Below are 24,582 nucleotides of genomic sequence, written 5' to 3'. Positions count from 1 at the left end.
ATTTTATCAAAAACAGAAGTAATGAAAAACAGCAAAGATATTAGACAAAGATGATATACGAGATAGCCACGAAATACTTATAATTAGGTCAAAAATCCTCCCATTGGAGCAATACAATCAGAGGAAATTTCAACAATTTTTCCTACTACATACAGTCCGAAACCTGATAAATTGCAAAAATTAACATAGGAAAACTTTGTAACTCAAAGAAAAATAAAAAATTATATGCTTGGAACTTATTTGAGAGATAGGAAAACAAACATGTAGATTTCTAGTAAGACAAGAGTAAAATATGTAGGAAATCGGATAGCTACCTTAAAATGGAGATAGACAGTACAATAATTCTGAAGAAAGGATAAAAGATGGAACAAAGAAGTAAGTATCTAGAGACTCAGAACAACCAAAGCTGGCGGACTACATTGGATAAGGAGTACGTTAGAGCATGACGATTAGAAATATAAAGGGAAGGCAACAGTACAATATGTAGGAAATCGCATAGCTAGCTTAAACTGCTGATAGACCAGAACAGTAAATCAGAAGAAAAGTCGAAATATGGAGCAATGAAGTAACTATGTAGAGACCGAGAAAAACCAAAGATGCGGAATACGTTGGATAAGAAGTACGTTAGAGCGCGAAAATTTCGAAATATCTTGAGAATGCATATTACGTAGGTAAATAAGTCCCGGGCCTAACCATGAGTTGGCGACTCTAATGAATCATACACATGACATTTCGGTAGTGTCAACCTTCAAAAGGATACTGTTAAAATATCATGTCATTCGGATTATTATTTATATGGACTGTAACACAGTCCATATACAGAATTCATGTACACTGTAACTTGGATGTAACCGAGTTACAGTGCTTCAAGTGACGCTATTTTTGTGATTTTTATACACAACGGATTGGAAGCAATTTTAGGTGTTGATTTATTACTATTTATTTGATATGAAAATATACGTCCAAACCGAGCAGTGGTTCAAAAAGTGTTCCGGGACTCTTCTCCATCGATTACAACCATTAAACGATTGTTTGTTGAATTCAAACGTGTTTGTACCGACACCAATAATGCTGAGCGCCCTGGAGGGCCAAATGAGGCCAAATTATTCCCAAAAACATCAAAAAAACGATGAAAATTATTATGAAAAATCGCAAAGTGAAGTTGCAAGCAGTAGCTGACACTAGTATGTAGCATTTTCCAAGGTGGTTCACATCAGACCAAGAACACTAGCGAATTGATGAGTCTCGGCGCTGTTGGGACATGTTTAATTGGAATAAGTCGGAGGTTTTGCATTTGTATCTCACAATGGATGAAACATGGATCCATCACTTAACTCCGGAAACAAATCAGCAGCCCTAAGACGCAACACACTACAGGAAAGGTTATGGCCTCTGTATTTGGGAACCCCACGGAATTATTTTCATTGATTATTTGATATATGGAGAATCAATCAACATTGACTACTACATTGTGATTAGAGCGTTTAAAAACCGAAATTGCAAAGAACAGGCCTCATTTGTTGAAGAAAAAATTGGTGTTTCACCAAGACAATGCACCGCGTCACAAGTCGATGAAAACGAGGGTAAAAATGCACTAATTGGGCTTTGAATTGCTTCCGCACTAACCAGTGCGGTATAGTCCAGATCTGGCCCCCCAGGAAGTAATCGTCAAAACTGAAGCCTATTTTGAAGGCAAATGTAAATCGTTTTACAAGGACGGCATCGAAAAATTAGAAAAGCGTTTTAAAAAAAAAAGTATTATTTTATTAGTTAGGCCTGGGACTTATTGACCGACGAATGATATCCTGGAGTTGAGTACGCGGGATGTTAGGTAATGAAGATAATGTTGATTATAATGAAAATACGATCATTTTCTGCGAGGGTAAGTATGGATTCTTTATCAGTCACCGGATTGTATATTCATCACAGAGTTAGAACGATAGCTCCAATCTTTAGCAATGTCATATACTTAGTACTATGTTTCCAAATGCTAATATTTCTCCAATTAAAATCGAATTATCATTACGCAATTTAATGGTGTTTGTAGTCCCGTAATTGTTCAGTAACTTTAATTTTCTAAACTGAAAACTAGGAGAGACAAGTACTTTATATTAATGTCTGAGAAATCTAGGAATGAGATTTTTTTTTATTATCTGTCAGTTTGATTCTACCAATGTTCAGTATATTTTTAAGAACACAACAATATTCTGCGAAATAATTAAGCCACTAGATTTGATTGAATTTAAGTTTTGAAACTTCAACTTGTTTTATCTTTCCAGATGTTGATATCCTTATTCGAGCGGTGCATGAAGCGCAGAGGTGTTAAAGAAACCGATCCATATGACTGGGAGAAGTCGCAGACCGACAACCAAGTAGTTACACAACAGCCTGTGACGGGTACGACCACTCAACAAGCCACAGCTCCAACGACAGTTCCAAGACACACCCGACACACTCCCACGACGGATAACAACCAGGAGAATATAGAGCCCACGGACAACAAAGAGGTCAGCACGTTGAATAACTGTAATAACCTTTTTCTGTTTTTTATTTTGCATGATTTTATTTTTATTTATGCTGGTGATGGTTTGGTGTTACAGGTATTTGATTTTCTTGAGGTCTGTCGCCTTGAAAATATATACGCGTACCTACTGTCAACAAGCAAGAATCTTCTTCACCTTAAAAATATCTTGCAACAAACCGTAAAAATAAATATTTAACGATATTTTCAACAATTGTACTATATTTGTTTAAATTGCTTACTGTGTAAGCAAGACTGCATTGTCACTACAATCCGTACATACTACTGCTAATTCGATCTTCAATATACAATATTTCAAATCGAATGCACTTTTATTTGTAATAAAACGCTTAGTGGAACAGTAGAAAGTCAGTCCTGCGCCGTTGCGTAAGAAAATCAACTACCCCTAATTTGCTAATCAAATTTATTGTTATAATAATAGTTTACATTAACATATCTGTTTAGCTTACCTCATTTTTATACCTCTACACTTTTGTGTTACGTCGTTTTGTTATATACTTTCGTACTCTAACAGGTTTACGAAATAACAAATAGAACATGACTAAATGCCAATAAAAATGTAAAACCGCCACCACTTTATTTTGTGTTTATCTCGTTCAGAATCATCGCCTCCAAGTTATACGATCTTGAACTAAACCTTCATCTAACTCACGGGCTCTTTGCTAGCATATTTCCTCACTCCCTAACTTGCGGAGTAGTCCTCTTTTGTTTCTATGGGAATATTTGTCTTAAGAAAACTGATTCCACCATTCTATCTAGATGGCTAAATCTTTGAGATCTCCTTTCTAGATCCTTTCAACAACTGTTGACTGACATATGTTTTCGTTACTTATCTTATAACATATATAATCTAGAAATTATAGCAAATTGTTGTATGGATTGCATCGACAAGGTTTTACCAATTCCCACTTTAGTGGTTTTACTGAAGTTATTTTCCTTCCAATTCAATGCATCTGCGATTTTCCGTATCTATTGAACTCGTAGATTGCTTATTTTGCTATCAACATTTCTGATCTATTACCACCCCAAGGTACTGATGCTTCCAGCCAGTTTTATGATGAAAACTGATGTTTATGGTATGGAAACCTACTTTTGACACCTTTCACTATATCGTGTTGTTTTCCCAACATAAACTGCAAATCACAAGACAAACTGACTAGTAACGCCGAATGTACTGCACCCATATTTTTATAAAGTAAAATAAAGATGCTTGATTTCAGGAGGCTCATTTATATATAATTTACTACAGTTAAATTCGTAGTTAACACAATATTCAGACCATGACCCATTTCTTTGGAAGCCAGACCTTCTCTGTGGATCGATATTTTTCCATTTTATGTTTACCAAATAATGTGAGTGCTGCTGCTTTGAGTTCTTCTGGTTTGTAGAAAAATAGTTCTACTACTAACATATAATCACAAAATCAAACATAGGCAGTGAGATCCTTATTAATATCTGTTGCCTCACCAAGCTATATTAAAAATAATTTGTCACACAACTTTGAGAAAAGCTGACACTGTACTGTACACGTCAGCAATATCACCAATTCGACAGGCAACAATATCACTTAAAAGAGGTTTTGCAAAATAAACTCTTCACCAATGGTGTGAGGCTTTTTACATCTGGCTATTTTATATGAAACTTTGTCAGAGACAATTAAAGTTTTTCCGATCACAAAGTTTAAAAAAAAATGAAATTTGCTTTTCATATGATTTTAATTCTAATTCGAAAAATTGTCTGGGTTTGTTGAATAACTCACTATGAAGCGTTTTCACATGTCGTTTAAGTTTATTAGGTTTCATGCTGTCTGCTCTCAACATTTTTGAGCAAATGATCCATACTGGCCTTTCTTCTTCCTTTACTTTAATACTAGTTAACCCAAAAGAAGTATTCTTGAGATCTTGCGAATATTTTATTAATTTTATTTTCGGAACCACGCTCGTCTGTGAACATTTTAACTTTCTAATACTCGCTTACACTCGCTTAAAAATTTATTCGTGATTCTGCATAAATCTGATGCCGTGAATATGTAATACGGTGAATTGCAATTAACACGAAAACATATATACACATTCGATTTGATTCGACATAGATTCGATAGCGATGGAATGAGACTGACTGCAATTAAATTAAATCTGGCATTATCCAACATTCACCTTCACCCTATGAGAAAATATTTGCTCACTTCTGAGCATTCTCAAGACGCCATCTGGTCGGCATTCCAGAATGTTCTCAGGAAACCCTCGCCATGGTAGACGCAAAAGCAATAAAAAGGCACCGCATTCTTATTTTGTCATTCTTAAGTATAGGTTTTGCTAAATGTCAATAAATTTCCGTATTCTTGGTAATTTGTATTGTAAGGTTAATATTAAGGTCGTAGTATAGGTTTAGAGCCGAAAAACTCAAAATACATTATTATGTAGGTACATTTTACTGATTGTGGGGAGAGCGATGAAAATTATTATTAAAAATTGGACCAAGAATACCGTAAGGTTGAGAAACGCTGGTCTATGAAGATTACATTTCTACGTGTTGATCCCTTTCAATTTTCTTTTCAATTATTTGCTATTAAGTCAAGTAGATATTGGCACCAAACGGCAACAATTTAAATAGAGCACACAACATCCGAAGATATACGAATCCGACGAGGAGTGCGACAAGGTTGCGTCTTATCACCGCTATTATTTAATCTGTATTCGGAATCTATATTCAGAAAAGCATTAGATGAGGTTCAAGGTGGAATCAAGATTAACGGAACCAGCATAGACAAGACATAGCGAAATGTTCGGTTTACATCTAAATGTTTCCAAAACTAAAATTCTAGTATTTTCAAAGATACCAACAAATGTACATTTGTATGCCAAGGGACAAATAATAGAACAGGTAACTTACATAAAATATTTGGGAGCAAATATAAACAGCCAGTGTAATCCAAAAAAATAAAATCCTATCAAAAATCTATTATAATAAGCGAGGAAAACACTCATGAACATGAAAACATTTTTTACAAGATCGTACCTTAGTCTAGAGCTCAGAATTCGAATGATCAGATGTTACGGTTTCTCTGTTTTGCTGTATGGCTCTGACAGTTGGACATGGACTCTGAAAGAGAAAAAAGAATAGATGCCTTTGAAAGTTATATATATATATATATATATATATATATATATATATATATATATATATATATATATATATATACAGACGGATGCTGAGAATTCCATGGATACAAAAAGTTCCATGGATACAGCATAATTAAAGAGTGAAAAATACAATACTTGGGTCATGTGTTGAGAGGTGAAAGATATGAATTACTCCAAATCATATTGGAAGGTAAAGTTCAGGGTAAAAGATCAGTTGGAAGACGCCAGAACTCGTGGCTGAAAAAACTGAGGAGACGGTTTGACCCCTCATCCACAGAAATCTTTCGTGCAGCTGTTTCCAAAGCTACAATTGCCATTTGGATCGCCAACCTTCGAAAGGAGACGGCGCAAGAAGAAGAAGCAGAAGTCAAGTAATTATCAACATAAAAATATCCTGGAGTAAACCCGATTAAATCATCTCTGATGGCAGTTTCGACTATACTTCTCCTCCGAGCTTTACTCAACCACCATTTATACCCAAGTTCCCTAAAATACGCAACGTGATTATTTATTTATTTATTATTTTAGTGTTTAATTTTTGTAGTCTTTTAACACTTCGATCATCGAGGCTAGACTCTGCAGCACCACTAGACTATTCGTTTGGCAGGACCAGCATAACAATGCTTGTTACTTTACACAGCTTTAACTTTTTAACTTATTGATATGTTTTGTTCCAGGCCCAACTAGACGCCCGAAGACGTATAGAAACAGAAAATACGGCTCCTTTAGTAACCGATACGCAGATAAACGCAACCAGGGCGACCGTTGATAAGAACTGTAATGCTACAGCTGTGGAACAAGTGCAAGGTACTTACTAATTTCTTAAATTATTGGTTTGTTCTACAATTTAAATTGGAAACAGGTATCGATATATGAAACTTTTAAAATTTACAATATGTAACTGCAATACCAATCTTACTAATATATACACTAACTATATTGTTATTTTTACAGCTCGTAAACGACGAGCCACATCTCACCTTGACCAACCTCCCGACCGGCTAGACAACGAAGCTGTAGCTTCAGCAAAATCCACATCGGACGCTGTTAAACCAGCGCCATTGCGCAAGAGCCAGTCCGGAGTGGCTACGGTAGGCCGTCTGCGAGTAGTCACTCCAGCACCCGCTACGCAAGTACAGACGACTGCCAGTCTGGTTGATTCTCCAGCTACTCCTGAGCAGGAACGACCAAGAAGGAGACCACCGTCAGCAGCTAGAAGTTCTCGATCCGGCATGCGGGACCAGAGTTTGACCCAATTCGCTGTTATGGATGATGAAAACGTTAGTCAACAGGTGAGTAACATGTTAACATTAATAGGTTACAATTTTTCATAGCAGATCCTAGACTGAGTAGAATTTCCGGACATAGCACTACCAAAACCCACAAATTATTGTTGGATTACATATTAATGACTTTTCGGGCTTAAGATTTCTTCTCACTAAAATACATGTAATAACAAGATGGAGTCTGAGTCCAGTAGGTGATTATTTATAAGGAGATGAGATGGTTTAGGTAGTAGATTGTATCGTTAGGATTTTACATTTATTCCAGAACTGCCGCCGGTTGCTTGTTTCTGCTATTTGTATCAATACCTATGTTCCAACCGTCGTTATAACGAGCTATCGAGAAAAATTGGAACTGAGATAGGCCATAGAATAAACCTTTCTTAAATTTGAAAGAAAATAAGATATAAGGCATGTCTAAAACACTCTTAAGTTTTTGTTAAGTAACTTTTTCAACATAAAGGGGATTTATTTGTCAAGAATATAATGAAACAAACAAGATCATATATGTCCTTCTCATTTTTTGAGCCCTTGTCAAAGCGTGGTGATACTCCTAAATACTGTTAGCTTGCTGTCTCTAGTGGCTGGGATTCTGTTCCAGACAGATGGCTTCATATAGGGATTTTCCCACCAGTGTCTTCATTTGATCTGCCCATCGTGTTACGAGATCTTCCTCTCGGTCTTCGGCCTTCTACCAATAGTTTCATAGTCCCCGATTCTTCGGACGATGTGGTCAAAGTCGAAGAATTTAGGTATGATCAGTTTACTTTTTTTAGTAGCCTCTCTTTTATATTAAGCTCTTCCAGAATTGACAGGTTGATTCTGTGTTCCGTCGAAATATTTATTTGTTAAATATAACTACAATAAATGAATAAAAAATTTAAAAAAATAACGTTTATAAATAATTATAACGTCACTTAAATTTTGACAAACAATCATATCAATCGTTTTCTCTTTTCTCTGGTTGTTTCCCTAACGTTCCCCTTTCATTCAGAGCGTTGACTAAATTACCAACACGCCTTATAAATATGTGATTGCATCGCCTATTTCACTTAGGATTATTTAGATACTCTATATTATCTTTATTCCTTGTATTTTCAGATGACAAGAGGAGGTGCATTGACGTTGGCCAGTCAGTGGAAGTCGCAATTCGACGACAGCGAGGAGACCACCGATAACGAATGGAAACCGGAGAGTCCTGAACACAGAGGCACTCTCGGAGCCCAATCCGAGGCTGCCGCAGTACTGCCTCCAATACTTAGTAGAATAAGCGAAGATTCACGTACTAGTCATAGGAAATACATAAATATTGCCGGTATTGAAGAATATCCGGAGCTAGTCGGTAAGAATTTATAGATTTTGGTAGATTATACGATGAGTAGGTACATTTTTTTCCTGATTTCTACGTTGTTTATATTGTATTCATAGTTTATTCTCCGAGCGAGATGTTTGAAGTTTTAGTTGATTATAACTTTTGTTTGTATTCACATTTTTTGTAATAAACAATAAAATATTAGACTTTTTTATAACCAAGTGGTTTTCTGATATCTGCCACACGTTTAAATTTAGTTTATTTTTGATGAAATTGTTCTATGAGTATCAATTAAAAACTGAAAATGGAGAAAAAAATCCCAGTTTGATAACGGATTTTATTAGTAAAACACTAACAATTAAATTCTTAATTATCACAAATTAAAAAAAAAATTTAAACAACCACTGTTTTGAGTGTCGACGAACCTCTCTCTAATGAAGTATTCATGTGTATAGCTTGGCAAGAGAGAGACACGTCATTTGTACAAAACCAGAAAAGCAACCTTCCAGATAAAGATGAGATAGGTTATAAGTAAAATTTATTACGAATGCTGGGTTCTTCTTGAAGTGCCATACACCGATCGAACGTTGGTTATCATCAGTGCAATCTAAATGTTGTCTTATGTTTTTCTAGGAGCTGTTGTATTGACTCCATGTAATTGTTAAAGATTGTTCAGCCATGAAATGCGTTTTCCATCTTATTTTCTATTTCCTTCCATATTTCTTTCTGTTGTCAATTTTAATAAAGTAAGTGGCCAAAATATTCGAATTATTGTTTTCTTACACAGTAGAACCTTTTTTAAGTCGAACCTCGATAAGTTGAAAACCTCCAAAACTCGAAAAAATGTTTTGTTCCTTTTTCTTCAAACCGCAAAACCCCCAATACTCGAAATCTCAACCTCATTTTAATCAAAACAATCAGTGAATCCTTGTAATCCAGTTTGGTACATATTTCCCCTCTATAACTCGAAAAATTAAATTGGACCTCTGTATCTCGAACATACAGAGAAATAAGTGGCGATGAAGAGTAAGAAACAGCGTTCCCTGAAAAGTAAAATACAGGAAGAAGTTAACACGTGCTTGCTTTTTGTCGGGTGTTTATTATTATTTTTAATTTTATTTGAATTTTAGCAGAGCAAGTCGTTTCTTGTCGACTGAGAAATTGTTAGAAGGAGTTTGGTTCTAACGCAATACACATCAATTTGTACAACAATTTACAAATAAAAATTTTAAATCATTAGTGCTGTGAAACGTAAACTGAAAACTTGAGTCTCGCTGAAAAGTTAGAAGTGCTCGAAGCTGTGAAGAGCTATCACATATTGCTGAACAATTTGGTCTACCAATGATTACTCTGTCAACAATAATAAAAAGTGAATCAGATATCATGAAAAAAAAATTCAATACGGTCAAAATTTGTCCTGCAAAAGACGACGAATTGCAGAATTTCCGGGCTTGTACAAGTTCTTGCTTAAATTGATTGAGCAATGTCGGAGCCAAAGTATCACTTTTAGTGGACCGCTGTTATAATAATAATCAAAAAAGTATACTCTAAATCATTGGAAGTGGCTAATTACAGCAACATTGAAATCTGTAACAAATGGAAAAGTGAATTGCAAGATTTGTTACATGGTTACGAACCTGACAATATCTTCATGCTGACGAAATGGGACTGTGTTTTAAATGTCTCCCTGATAAGACTCCAGTTTTTAAAAATGATAAATGCTATAGTGGGAAGCACAGCAAGAAACGTTTGACTGTTCTGCTTGCACCAAACATGTCAAGCACAGAAAAACTCCCACCATTAATCATCGGTAAATCTAAAAAAACCTCGTTGTTTTACGAGATGTACCTTTGAAATATGAAGCAAATACAAAAGCTTGGATGATTTCTGTAATTTTCAGAATCTGGCTCATAAATATGGATAAGCAAATGGCCAAAGAAAAAAGAAAAGTCTTAGTTGATAATTGTACATTCCATAATGATATTACACAAACGAAAGCAGTTGAAATTCAATATCTATGTATCAGTAAAAACTTCAAGTCATATCGAAAATAAGTTGTCAGGAACATGGTGGATAGTATGGAAGAAAAGAAGAATTCTACTATAGATGTATTGCAAGCCATGCGAATCATTGATAAAACTTGCTGAAATGTTTCTACGATTACTATAAAAAAAACTGTTATGTACACTTTGATTTTCCAGCGTCGTCAACAGAAGAAGCTGAAATGCAAGATATTTCTATTTCACCTCTTGCGGAATGGAATACAGTGGTGTCTGAATCAGGAATATTCTTTGAGGACTTGGGGGCATGAATGCTGGGGTATTATCTGTCTATCGAAATACCGATAGTAATGATTTACATAGAAAACTTGAATAATACTAGACATGCTCCATAGGTTTCCATCAAAGAGACAAGAACAGCATTGAATACTTTACGGACTTTTATAGAGCAAACCAGCAACTAACTCTGAGAACAATAAGCTCTTTATACCTTAGACTTTTTTTTTCGGTTTTTATGAGGGGGTGATCAAAATGTTCGAAACCTACCAAGGTGTGCAGACTCGCCTTCCAACCTCAGTTATGCGGGATTCCTCTAAAACCGCACGCAGGTTTTGTTTGGACACCATCTCCATCAATGCCAGAAACTTACCTGCTAAAAAAACACCCTCTTCAACCATAAATTACTGGCCGGATCGCAATGATTGGGACGCAACGTCGGCACGGCTTTCATTTGATCTCTCATTCACACACAATCCTCGCGCATTCTCGTACTTTCTCACTACGACTGAATCCTTCTCTCCCTCTGTTCCTCCCTCTTCATGTTCAGTTCAGCTCCACCTTCCGTTTTGACTCAGATTCCCACCTAAATATCTCACGCATCACTTTGGAATCACTTTCTTTCCTACACATTCGAATGTTGTCTCGTCCCATTTCCTTAGACTATCTAAAGCAAGAAAAAATAGTGATTTTTTTAATGCCATATTTTTTATTTTAAAAATATTTTGAAATAATGTTGATTTATAGTAAATAATAATGTATTTGTTACTTCTGTAACTACCTTTTATTTATTTAAGCTTTCTCAACCAAAATCAAAATTGGTAACAATTAATCTCACTTTCTATATGTCGATTCAAAATCCACCTCGGATGTTGAAAGTCGAAATCCTCCATAAGTCTCCCTCCACTCTATAACTCGAAATTGTTTGCTTTCTCCCTTGATGTTCGACTTACAGAGGTTCTACTGTAGTAAATAATACTTAAAGTTTTTTATTTATTCTAAGGAGAACGTAATTGTTTCATTCTCTGTCCATTCAAGATAAAATGCGTAAGAGATAACTAGGGTTCGGATAATTATACTTCTACAGGGGCCGAAGATCTTAAAAAAGGACCACTTGTGGACATAAAACTTTAACCTGTTTCGCAACACGATGAAGACCATGAACCAAACAAGAAACATGTATCATTCTGGGATACAGTACCTGTAAACCACTCATAGTTTTACACATATGCGGTGCAGCAACGGTGTCCACTACTACACATTTTCATATAAAATACCTTTGGCCACAATAGACCAAGCCAGTCATTGAAGAATCCTGCTATACTTGAAGGATTTACCTTCTCTAATTATTATAAACTAAGAAGATACGGTCTATATCTTTCTTTAACTCCCATTACACCGACACAAAATTAGCAATATAGTTCTGCGTCAGTAGTTTCATCTAACGATATCCAGTTACTACCGTTTTTTTTTTCTTATTAGTTTCTTGCTATTATTTGAAAATATAGACTATGCGCCAATAATCATTTACTATATTTAATTTTGAGATCGATTTCCGAGGTGAAAACCAAAACTTCACATATAATGAATTTTCAATTAAAATTGTGGTTTATTTCCATTTAAATTAAATAATAAAGAAATTGTTTCAGAGCTGCTCGATTTGAGAATTCGTTTTTAGTGGTAAATTTGATTTTAGTTTGTAGAAGTTTCTAAAATATTTCCAGTGAATATATTTACTGGTAAGAAAGGGTGGATGATCTTTTCTGATTCGGTGTTTACTAAAATTGAAAGAGGGTACTGGTCGGAAAGCAGGACAAAACATGACTTCGCTGTCAACAATTTGTTTGTAATGCTTTTGGCAAAAGTCAAGGTCAGATGCTTAAAGTTGTTGTTCTGCATAACTGTAAAATCAGTTTGATGCTTAGGATTTATAGTTATGGACCCCCAGTAGATGTGTTTGGAATTAATCTCAAAGAGCAAGAAATTTATTACCGAGGTTGTTATATTGAAACTCTTCGAACTCTTATTAATGCAGTGCCGTAGGAAACAATACACTGAGTTCGTCAGTGGTCAATGCCACTCTTTAATCATTATGCTAGTAGTTGTTATCAGTGAACCGAAGTGCGTCTCAGATATAAGCATTTTATTTATTTTATTATTAATGTCAAAAACTTTGATGTTTTCTTGATGTTGTGAGAGTTCGCTGGCAATACAAATTGCTCTCTTCAAAAACTTAGGTTAGGTTAGGTTAGATTCTTTGTTATGGCCTCTGCATAGCCATTTGACCAGACTATTTTGTAACTTGTATTCACAGATCTACAGTTTTGTTATAACGGTAGTAATCAGGTTGAGCATTATATTCATTGGGTCTATAAGACTTTTAATATGGTTTTTAATTTTGAAAAGTCGTGAAATAGGTGAGATATTTGCGCCACTTTGTTGTGGTATAAATCGGAGACTAAGACACCGTGGCAAACTTGTGTGCATAATAAATAATAGTAGCAGCTATATAATTGGAAATAGTTGGAGCAGGCTATAAGTAGCAGCCTATAATTGCAAACGGTTAAAAAAAATTTTTTGTTCGTTTGTTAAATTTTTTGCAAAATACGATGCACACCCCCATGTGAGAGACCAATTTATTACTTGCATGTTGTTAATATTGCAATGCGAGAATGACTATTTAATTGTCCTGATCTCAATCCTTCTCAAGCTTAATAAATTGGTGCATTAATTTATGTCCAGAATTTATATTAAAAACAAAAGATTGCATATTCCGAATCATAAAAACTAATGCAATATGTACTCCATGCTTTTTATTTTAATGAGTTTAAACACTAATATTAACCAAATTAGCTTTTCTTTTAATCAACATTCTAATTATGTTCGACACTAATTTTTTGCAGTTAACTCGCTGTTGCACTGAATAACATTTTTATTTTATTTTATTTGTAGACCTTGTTGCTGCCCAAGATAATGGCTGTAATGTACTGTGATATGTTATGTACAATTTTTTTGCTTCATAAAGTTTTAGCTTTATACACTGATTTATTTATTTTAACAATCTTGTTTTTACTAACCAGCCTTTTGTGTTGTACTTACAAATACGATAGATTAGGCCTAAGATTTTTAGCTGTTTCTTGCATTAAATTTGTTCTTATAGTAAGATTAGAATGAGCGTGAGATGGAATAAATTTGAAAGCGAGATTATTTATTGGGTATTTTCTTTTTTCGGAATACATCTGTTATAAACCAGTCCCACTGCAGTCAATTGGCTCATTGAACATCTTCCATTTATTGCTGCATACCCATTCCAGAATTCGGGTACCCAGTACCTCTATAATAGTTTAAAAGCCAGTCGAAAATATCCCATTCTCTCTTCCTCTCATAAGGATGTGTAGAAGAGAAAGGTCCAGTAGGACCTTCATAGTTGCTGTTCGTGTTCTGGTTTTGGTAATATCTTGTTTTAAATCACACATTTTTCCATGGGCCCATCTGACTCTTGGTTGTTTGTTCTATCTGCTGATTCCAAGTAAGACTGGTATTACTTCAAGGTACTTTATTTCACTCGCCATATTTAGATTTGTACCATTCAGATTTAAAGGATCTAATCCCTCTAAATTTCTCTTTCCGATAAATTTCATGATTTAGAACTTCTGGGTATTTATGTTAAGCCCTAAATTTAAAATCCATCCTGTAACTAAGTCAAAGAATGTTGCATTATATCTCTGATATTGCCATTAAATTTCCCGTGGGCTAAGATCATTAGATCATTCTCAGATAGCCCAGGACATGATGTCTGTAGTTACTGATTGTAGCTATCAACCCATCCATAATCACATTCTACAAGAGAGGAAATAATATGCCCATGTATCTACCCAATAATCCTCTTCACCAACATGTCCTGTGTCACCATGTATTCTTTGGTCTTTACCTACAGTTCTTCCAGAAATTTGATTTTTCTTATTGGGTGATTATCATTTCGGTGCTGACAGTACACTAATAATATTAACATATGCTCTCCAATTTTGGTATAAATTACTGCCACATATATTTATACTTCGCTTAATGTATTCATTTTTAGTTTAAACTTTTTTTGTTGCTCTATTCATCTAACTAAGCACTCACATTCCTGCAATATGCATTTCTTGTTCTGTCTTCTTTTTAACTACTCAATGTTCAGTGTCGCACCTCAAAGCTAATCTTACAACGATCTAATATAATTTCAAATTTATTGGAGTCTTTCTGGCACACAATAGACCACACGCTTTTTTGCATTCTGCTCTAACTGTACTTATCATTCAATCTTCCCTTGTTCACCGCTATACACAGATTTCTCTTATAATTTTCCCTACGTTTCGATTTTGTGCCTCTTGCATCCAGTTTTCGAACCACGTGACGTGCCCAGTTCCATTTCAGTGTTGCTATTCTCTCTATAGCATCAGCTACTCCTGATCTTCGTCGTAGCCGGTGGTTTTAGATCTTATCTCCCAGAGACACGCCTAACATAGCACGCACCCTCCATAGCCCTTTAAGCCACATGGATCTTTTGCACTGTTCTTCTTGTGATGCTCAACGTTTCCGCTCTATAAGTCAACTCACATTGAATAAAGGTTTTTCTTTTATGATATATTGGGAAATCGTATTTAAAAACGTGGTTTAACTTTCCGAAAGCTGCTCAAGTCAGTTTTATACGACGGAGAAGCTCAACTGTTTGATTTTCTTTTCCTATACGAATCTTTTGATCTAGATATTTCTATGCCATTACCTGGTCTATGGATCTTATTCCTACGCATATATTTTAACTGACTACAAAATTTGTCATCATCTGGGTTTTAGACATATTGATTTTCAATCGCCTTTCTAAAGAGGAAAGGTAGAACTGATTTAGAGGTTTCTTTTCATTTATCCTATCAGCTATTATCACAATATCATCTGCAAACCTCAGCTTTTCTCCGTTTATATTTATCTGACCTTGACGGACCTTGCCCTTTTACATAATTTATACCCTTGTCGGTCAGATTTGCCCTTTTACATATATATATTTCAAAAGTGTAATGAACAGATCTTGAATATGTTGCCTGTGTGAGTCCATTTCAAAAAGATACAAAGAAATAAAACAGACTTACTCACAATCAATTTATTCTACCACCAACGACCGGTTTCGCATACTACAATTTGCTAAACATCTTCAGGTCAACGTTACACGGTAAACCGTATGCTGAAAATATAATAACCCGTATTAGGGTGCTGTCTGGTACAGAGTATACAGCAATTATGCTAATATATGTGTGTGATTAATAAATATGAATTTAAATTAATTAAACAAAAAATGAAGTGAAAAATTATTTAGTAAAATTTAAATTAAATAAATATTACTTACCTGCCGATCCAAGGATTATTATTAAATGTTTGAGAAAACATAGTTTAAAAATCCGTCATGGTAAACTGGTGACAGGTGACCATCGGTTTTACTGCAACTATTTAACGAATAAAGGGATAGTTCTTAAGATATATATATATATATATATATATATATATATATATATATATATATATATATATATATATATATAATTTTTTTTTGTTTTGGTATATGTCAGGTTCTGCCGGTCTGGAATTAAAACAATTCTATTTTCTGGTCACTTAATATTTCGCCAACTGATTGTTGGCACTACAAATTTATTAAAACAAAGAGATAAGCAATATTAAGATAAAATTAAATAAATATTTACTTATCTATTCTTTTTCGATCTCTTTGTGTTTATACCTAGCATGTATAACGATGTTGTCTGCAAATCTTAGGTGGCTGAGGTATTCTCCATCAATGGATAGGCCTTTGTTCTGTCAGTTCATTTTGCTGAACATATTTTCTAGAGTTCCAGTGAAGAGATTTGTTGATATTGCGTCTCCTTGTCAGACGCCTCTGCTAGTGGGAAATTCTGGAATGTTTTCATAAATTTTTACCTTAGCTATTGCTTGTCAATATATAAAGTATATGTAAGTCTTTATGTACGGTTTGTCAATGCCTTGTTTGGTCAAAGCTTATATTACTGCCTTGGGATATATAGAATCGAAAGCCTTGTTAAATATACATATATATATATATATATATATATATATATATATATATATACGTATTGTACTGTGGTTATTGCAAATAAAATTATGTTTAATCCGTACATAATACTTATGATGCCATCCAACCTTTAACCAGATAGGATACTGACTTTACAAAACTTTGTCTTAATGATGACATCTTTAAAAATTGTTCCTGCATCGAAGAACGCTGAAATAGACCTCATTCGTTGTGTGACTTGATGGAGATGATGGAGATAAAATTTGAAAATAGGAAAAAAAAACTCTATATTGTAGTAACTTACTATACTATTTTCTGTTGTGCGTATGTACTATCCTGTTCTTTTATTTTACCAAAATAAAAATTATAAGAGAATTTAAGAAATAAATGATGAAATTTTGTTACCGCTGTTTTATTAAAAATCCTTCTAATACGTCTCCAAAATAAATTTAAAACGTATGTGTAAATTAGTAGTTCAAAAAGAAATATAAACACTGAATATTGAAAAATTTAAATACTGAATAATGATAGTACGACTCATAGTTTTAGTATTAAACAGTGTATATATCGTCAGGCACCCCGTTTTACTAATAATATTAGAGCAAAATTAACGACAAACTCCCGGTCGGTCTAAAAATTCAAGGTCACACACTTGCATGCAAATTTCTACTCTCGATTTTCAAGGTCAAGGTCAAGGACGCGTATATTTTAAGCCATAGGTAGATGTAAGCATGGATCGAAAGTATTTTAATACATACACATCTGAGTTCTCTGTATTTATTTATAGAGAATAATGAAACTTATAAAAGTTATTTTTAACATTTGTTTTGAAGAACTTTGGCGTACGCATATGATACGGGGTTGATAAAATATGTAAATGTTTTCCCTATGAAAAGTTGGTTAGCATTTTCACATTTACATATTTATTATTGCGTTTATTTTTATTCGATTAGAAATTATCATCCGATATGCTGAAGACAACGGTCCTCCTTGCTTATGATGAAAAAGAGTTAAATTTCCTAATAAATAAACTCAACAACATAAGTCAAAATTATGGTTTTAAAATGAATATAAACAAAACAAAATTCATGGTCATCAGCAAATGTGATGTAGACAATGTTAGAGTACGGATAGTAAAGCAGAACATAAAAAGTAAAGAAATTTAAGTACTTGGAATTCTGGCTAAACGATAAATGAGATGTCTGATTCGCATTGGAATTTGAGGCGTTAAGTAACTTACGTTCTAAAGAGTTTCGTGAAGATACGTTTATCTAATGCTATTTGAACTTGATCCCACGCGTATTCAATGTAGTTGAGATTGGGATCTCGGGGAAAATGGAAAATTGGAGTCACAATATCAAAAATTAGACATCAATAAGTATGATGTAAATAATTCCTAAGCTTTTTGAACACTATGAATAATATCTTAGATCAGCAACATGGTTCCTTTTCTGGTAAATCCAAATACCGAAGTGCTAAATCGCAAGAAACACTATTTGGTACCTACTAACTTCACTAATGAAGATCTTAAAATTTAGTTAATTATATGTAAAGAACTGTTTAATTAAAAGACATTTTATTGATTTAATAAAAAAAACTTTTACATATAAAGTGACTAAGACTAAAAACAATTTTTGTTTGGTGTAAAACAAAGCCGCAAAGCAGCTTTACAAAATCTACATTTTCCTTTAGCGGTATAAAGTGACCAGTGACCTAACGCATCTGGTCTGGTAGCATCATCAGGTCTTATATCAAGAGAATGGCGAATTAGGTTATCTGTATTTTCCGTACTTGATGGACGACCTCGCTTTACTTTGATATTTCCAGTGTTGGACAAAGACCTAGTTAGTTCCATTCTAAACTTCTTGAGAGGCATACAATTTAGATGATAGTCTTTACTGTCATTTTGATATAATATCCATGCATTTATAATACAGACATCTAAGAGCCAGGTACCTATTGGAAAATACCATATTTTACTACGACTTGGACTTGTGTAAAGACGCAATAAAGAGTTTGCTTTATCCACTTCACCCATGTGGAGTATTGAGTGATTGTATTGAGTGATTAGATTTGGGCATGGCACATTTACTTTTCTTTTATACTTGTACTGTACTTTAGAATATCTTTGTACATGGTTGACTAGCTCAATTCCACAGCCAGTACTAGCCAGAAGTACACATTTATTATCTGCCCATTTGACAATTATAATATTCTTTTGTTCATCGGATTTATAAACATAGGAACCCCTGCCACGTTTTAGCAAACCTTAGCAGTATCCAAGATGCAGCCTGCTATTCTATTTGAGCAAATAGTGCCTAAGCTAAGGATATATTTTTCCTTCAAGTAATGAAATAATCTCAAACTGGAAAACTAATTCTCACAAAAAATCATTGAATTCTGGAATGTTTTACATTGAATGCATGCAATCTCTGAAGATACACCCATACCCAAGGATTATTCGTCTTCAGAAATCTGATTAATAGTTCCCTGTAGTTGTGAAATGGTCAAAGCTCCTTGTTAAGGAATGAAATCGGCAATATATCCTGAAACACCTGCCTTACAAAAAACTTGTAATCCCATTTATTAGGTTTATTTTGTATTTATTGTCGTAAATTGCCACTGTAGATACCTTTGTATGCAACCATTGCCTCGTCGATGGAATATTGGTTTTCGAACTGGTACTTATAACAATTTGTAGAAATATGATCTAAAAGGGAACGAATTTTGAAGTAGCGATCTTTCGTCTTTGAAGTTACTTCTAAATTGTCATTGAAATGGATCAGTGTTCTCAGAAATTTCATACATAGGGACAGGGACATAAAATCAGCAACAAGAGTAATTCTTGAAGAAGTGGTCTAATAATCTTATATTTGTGGCATCTGTATTATCCCCATAAAAATCAAAATGGAGAAAAAATCTGTTATTTCGGAAGTGTTTGTGTTGACACTTACCCCAGTTTTTTGCGTACTGTATAAATTCGTATTACAGTTTACAGATTTATAAAACATTAGTGCGAAGTATTATGACATATGGGGCTGAAAATTGCATAATAAAACAAGAAAAACAGCAGTAAGATAGTAGCAACAGAGATGGAATACCTGCGAAGATGCTGCAGAGTAACAAGAATGGATAGGAGAAGTAATGGCGAAATAAAGCAAAGAACATCAATAGAAACAGACATATTGACATATATAGAACCAAAAAGAACAAAGTGGTATGGACATGTAAGAAGAACTAGCGACAGCAGATGGATAAAGAGAATAACCGAATGGAGCCCCATAGGAAGAAGGAAAAGAGGACGACCCCGAAAATCCTGGGGGAACGAAGTAGACGATGCCATGAGTAAGAGAAGAGATGCCTAAACGATGGAGAATGGGACAACAGAGAGAGATTGAAACGGTTGAGCGAGTGAAGGCAGTGAATACTGTAGAATCCCTGAATATATATATATATATATATATATATATATATATATATATATATATATATGTCTAGTATATGATATTCTTTATCAGATTTAGTGAAAAAACCTCGTAAAATACTTAAGAGGTAAGGCTACCTCTACTGCATTATTGTCTATAGTTGGATTTTCGAATGGAATGGTTTTTATGTCACTTTCAGACCAGTTATAATATACTGACTCCACTACTTTTTTACGTTTACTTGGCGGTTCTTCATGCTCGTCTACATTCATTCGTTTGATTAGCCTCTTCTTCAGTTAACAGTTGATGATTATGAGGTTCATCATCTTCATCTGAGTCTGCGGCAATTTCATTCATATTGATGTTTTCAATTTCTTTATCATACTCCTCCTTGTCAGACAAATCGGAGAGATTAGGGTCGACAGGAACAATACACGACATTTTTATCTTCCATAAAAGGAGATAGTTGATATTTAAATTTTCCATAGTGAAATCTTATACTGAAAAAAACTCAATTACTCAACTGACAATGTGGCCTGGGAGCTACATAATTTTTATTCAACAAAACAATATGATTACTTACCGTATACAGCAAAAAATAGCACAGAATTACACTTAAAAAACTTTTGTTTATGTACGAAGTAGAAAGCTAACTTCAGAATACTCCTAACAAACGTTTGGCAATAAAAATTATGACACACCCACTTACACGTAGACTTCTACTCAATGTACTCCTATGTATATATATACATCGGTTTAGAACGTCTTTCGACGTTGTCCGATACCTAAACACCATCTCTTCCTATCTTCGCAGTCGTTTGTTGTTAAATTTCTTTCGCTCATGGACTTGTTTACGCCGTGTTGCCATTCTAATCTGGGTCTTCCTCTTTTCCGTCGACCTATCGGTTGCCATTCTATTACTTTTTTGGGGAGTCTTGATGCTGGCATCCGTTGAACATGACGTTGACATGATTTGAGTACTCCTATGTACTCAAATTATTTTTGACGTGACAACGTCTTAAATTAGGTTGTGGCTCGGAGTCATTCATGAAAAAGTGTAACGCCCGCTCACGTCTGTTACAGTGAGTCACCGAACGAGAGAGAGGCCCGCCGGACCGGCGAATGCCTTGCGTCTCTCTCCCACTCAAACATGATCGGTCCGCTGCGCGCGCAGCACTAGAGAATTAGGCGCGTTGAATCGGTGCGTGCTTCCGTGCTTGTGTCTCTGTCTTTCTCGAGCGTTCTTGGCGTTCAAGACACATTACAGCAGAAACACTTCTTTTCATTTCATATTTCTCCTATCATCGTCCTATCCTCAACAAAATCACTCAAATAGAAATTAGTTAAGTTTAAGTTTACATGTACATTGTTTTAGTAAACAAAATATATTTCTATAGTTAAAATTTGTGCAATTCTTATTTTCATTCAATTCCTTGTTCCTATTGTGCAATTTAATAATATTCATATCAATAAATATTCTACCGAGAAAAAGACGTTGTCACGTAAAATCTTCGCCCGTAAAACCGACTTTACAGGCAACCGATTTTTTTTTCAAATATCTCAGTTCAAAAAATCTTTCAGTTATCGACTGCTTAAAGTTATCATTGTCACATAACAGTACCTATATATATATAGTAGAAATTTACTTAGGTGCTTATAAAGATGATGTGGCCTGAGAGCAACAAAACCAGATACCGGGTTAAAAACCATTACTATATATTTCAGATAAGACATTTTCCTTTCATTACTATTTTTCGTTTTACTTCTATGTCTGGATCTAGTTGGTCCGTTATGACAGTTCCCAAATATGTAATTTTGACGATACCAGTTTGATTGCAGTATAGATTTTTAATGATACTAATATCTTTGTCATCTATTCCTACATTTTTAGCATCTGCATTAATTTTACATGCTGTACCTTATCGAATGCCTTTTCGAAGTCCACGAAGCATACAAATACATCTTTTCTTTGATCACGACATTTGTGTAATAGAATATATAGCGCAAAAAGTGCCTCCCAAGTTCCCATAGCATTTCTAAAACCAAATTGGGTATCTTCGAGATCTTCGCATTTGAGACTAATTCTGTTGTGGTGTATTCTTAGGAAAATCTTAAGATTGCGGCTCATTAAACTAATTAATCGATATTCTGAGTATTTTCTAGCACTGTGTTTTTTAGGAATTGTATCAAAGATGGACTTTAGCCAGTCTGCAGGAACTACTCCAGTGTTATATATTTCATTAAAAAGTTTTACTAGGATTTTGGCCCAGCCCTCTGGACCACAAGCTTTCCTAATTTTATGATTTTTTAAAGCGATGAGATTATGAGATCTACCAGGCCAAATCAACTATTTATCATATCTTTCTACTCAAAAAATTAACAATTACTGTTCTGTGACTAGATCGGTTCGAACTGCAAATAATATAGTTGACATAAGTCATGCTTAAATAAATGCAAAATGCCCATTAAAAATAGGTCTCTATAGTGTTTAAACATGTTTTCTGCTGTGATACATTAAACACTATTTTTCTACTATGATTTATGTTATTTTGTTGTACTTGCATTGGATTTTTTTTATTATCGGTCTATATTATTTAAATTATCTTTTATGTTGTATTTTATTTTTAAATTATATATATTTATTGCTACAAACATAACTTGTTAACAAACTTGTTCAATAAATAAATAAATAAATATTGTTTGCTTGTATTGCAGGTGGACTCCCCAGAGCGTGGTCGACTCCTTGCCTAGGACCTTGCGTACGATCCAACTTGAAGCCTCCTCTTCTTCAACAAGCAGCCTTCGATGATCTCGTTTTCAAAGTAGACGTTATGAGAAACGTGGCTTCCAAACACTTAATGAGCGAAAACGATGAAGATTTGAAACTAGCCGATTCCAACAGGTATTCTAGTTTGCCTGGCATCAATCTACCCGATATCGAAGTATTCAGGAACGACGAAGATAAGCCACAAGAACAAAATGGAGAGGATGAAGGACTACAAGAGGTGCGTATAAAAAAAATTTCTCTTTTTACAATTTTTTTTTATTGTATTACTTATAAATATTTTTAAAAAAGTGAAATGTCAGATACTAAAAGCTTTTGTTCGAATTATATTCATTATTTTCATTAAATTGATTGACATCTCGGGTTTTAGATATTACGGTATTTTATGTATTTTTTAGTTTCTGCCAGCTCCTCTCTATCCATCAGTATATTTACCTCGTACCCACTGTTTTTAATAATTGTTTTAGATATACCTGGTTCTGTCCCTAGTGAGAAATATCTGTTCCCTGCATTACAGTATCAATCTACCTAAGGTTTGGGGCTTTCTACGCCCTCTATTGCTATCTCTTTTCCAGAAGTTGGGTTTTATATATATATATAGTATAAAATTAGTTTTTCTTGGGTTTAGGTTCAATAAATTATATTACATGTGGAACTAGATTTTATTTTCCATAGAAATCAACGTTTCGGCAGGAAACGTTGATATATATATATATATATATATATATATATATATATATATATATATATATATATATATATATATATGTATACAGTGGGTGGCCAAATTATTAGGGACACTGCATATATTTTTGTATTTTCTACTTAAAATTATTTTTTTGACCAAAAAAATTGGTGTTCATATCTGTATTTTACTTGGTAATTCTTCTGGTATAACTATTAAAATTTTTGATAAGCGGCAACACTGGCAGACTGCTTATCTATAAAATAATAATTATTGTTGCATCTCAGTTGGTCATCGGCTGTCACCGCAGTGAGGTTTAAAAATATTTGCAAATCGTTTTAAATTGTTTTTGGTCGGTTTTCGTGTCAGATATATTTAACAGGTAAGTAATATTTGTTATTTAGTAATTTTTGCTACATTTAATGACACGAGTTTATTTAAAAAGATTGTTTAAATTCAAAATTATTTTTTTAGCATGGGCAAAATTGCAGACTTGTCTCCAGGGAAAATTATAGAAATAAAAACATTATTACTGCACTCGAGGCTTTTCCAGAGAGTTATAGCAACTACTGCAGGTGTTTCAAAGTCTGCAGTTAATCGAATAAAAATAAAAATGAATTCAAACGAGGCATTGGAACCGGGCCGTGTTGAAAAATGTGGCAGGAAAAGGATTACTACTCCTCGTACTGATCGTAAAATTAGGGATATTTGTCTCCAAAATCGTAAAAAGAGTGTGACACATCTGACTACGATGATTAATGATGAAGGAATTAATGTTTCCAGAAGGACAGTACGACGACGACTGGTCGAAGAGAATCTGCTAGGTCGCCGGCCTATGAAAAAACCACGGCTCACCGAAGCCATGAAGAGAAAGAGACTCCAATGGGCCAAAGAACACCGAAGTATGACTGTTGAAGACTGGAGTCGAGTAAGTATGACTTTTTTTAACGAATGAAGTTTGTGAACAGCGAATATTATCATTTTTACAGGTATGCTTCTCCGACGAATCAACATTTCAGATTTTGGTGGATAAAAGTGCGTTTGTCCGACGACGT

At 34.3% G+C, this 24,582-nt stretch overlaps 1 protein-coding gene across 5 annotated transcripts in view; it reads left to right on the top strand.

Annotated features, from left to right (window-relative positions):
* Positions 1 to 24,582, top strand: part of Asator (tau-tubulin kinase asator) — a 163,409-nt gene that overhangs the window by 105,819 nt on the left and 33,008 nt on the right. For all 5 annotated transcript variants that reach the window (XM_072525681.1, XM_072525680.1, XM_072525682.1 and 2 more), the window contains exons 7-11: positions 2,280 to 2,507; positions 6,363 to 6,492; positions 6,640 to 6,977; positions 8,070 to 8,310; positions 22,773 to 23,062. In XM_072525681.1, coding sequence (XP_072381782.1) covers positions 2,280 to 2,507; positions 6,363 to 6,492; positions 6,640 to 6,977; positions 8,070 to 8,310; positions 22,773 to 23,062 — 1,227 coding nt within the window. The remainder of the gene's footprint in view (positions 1 to 2,279; positions 2,508 to 6,362; positions 6,493 to 6,639; positions 6,978 to 8,069; positions 8,311 to 22,772; positions 23,063 to 24,582) is intronic.

Source organism: Diabrotica undecimpunctata, chromosome 3 (assembly GCF_040954645.1).
Source record: "Diabrotica undecimpunctata isolate CICGRU chromosome 3, icDiaUnde3, whole genome shotgun sequence".
Taxonomy (NCBI): Eukaryota; Metazoa; Arthropoda; class Insecta; order Coleoptera; family Chrysomelidae; genus Diabrotica; species Diabrotica undecimpunctata.
The sequence above is the reverse complement of the archived record's forward strand: the minus strand, read 5'-3'. Positions and strand labels throughout refer to the sequence as shown.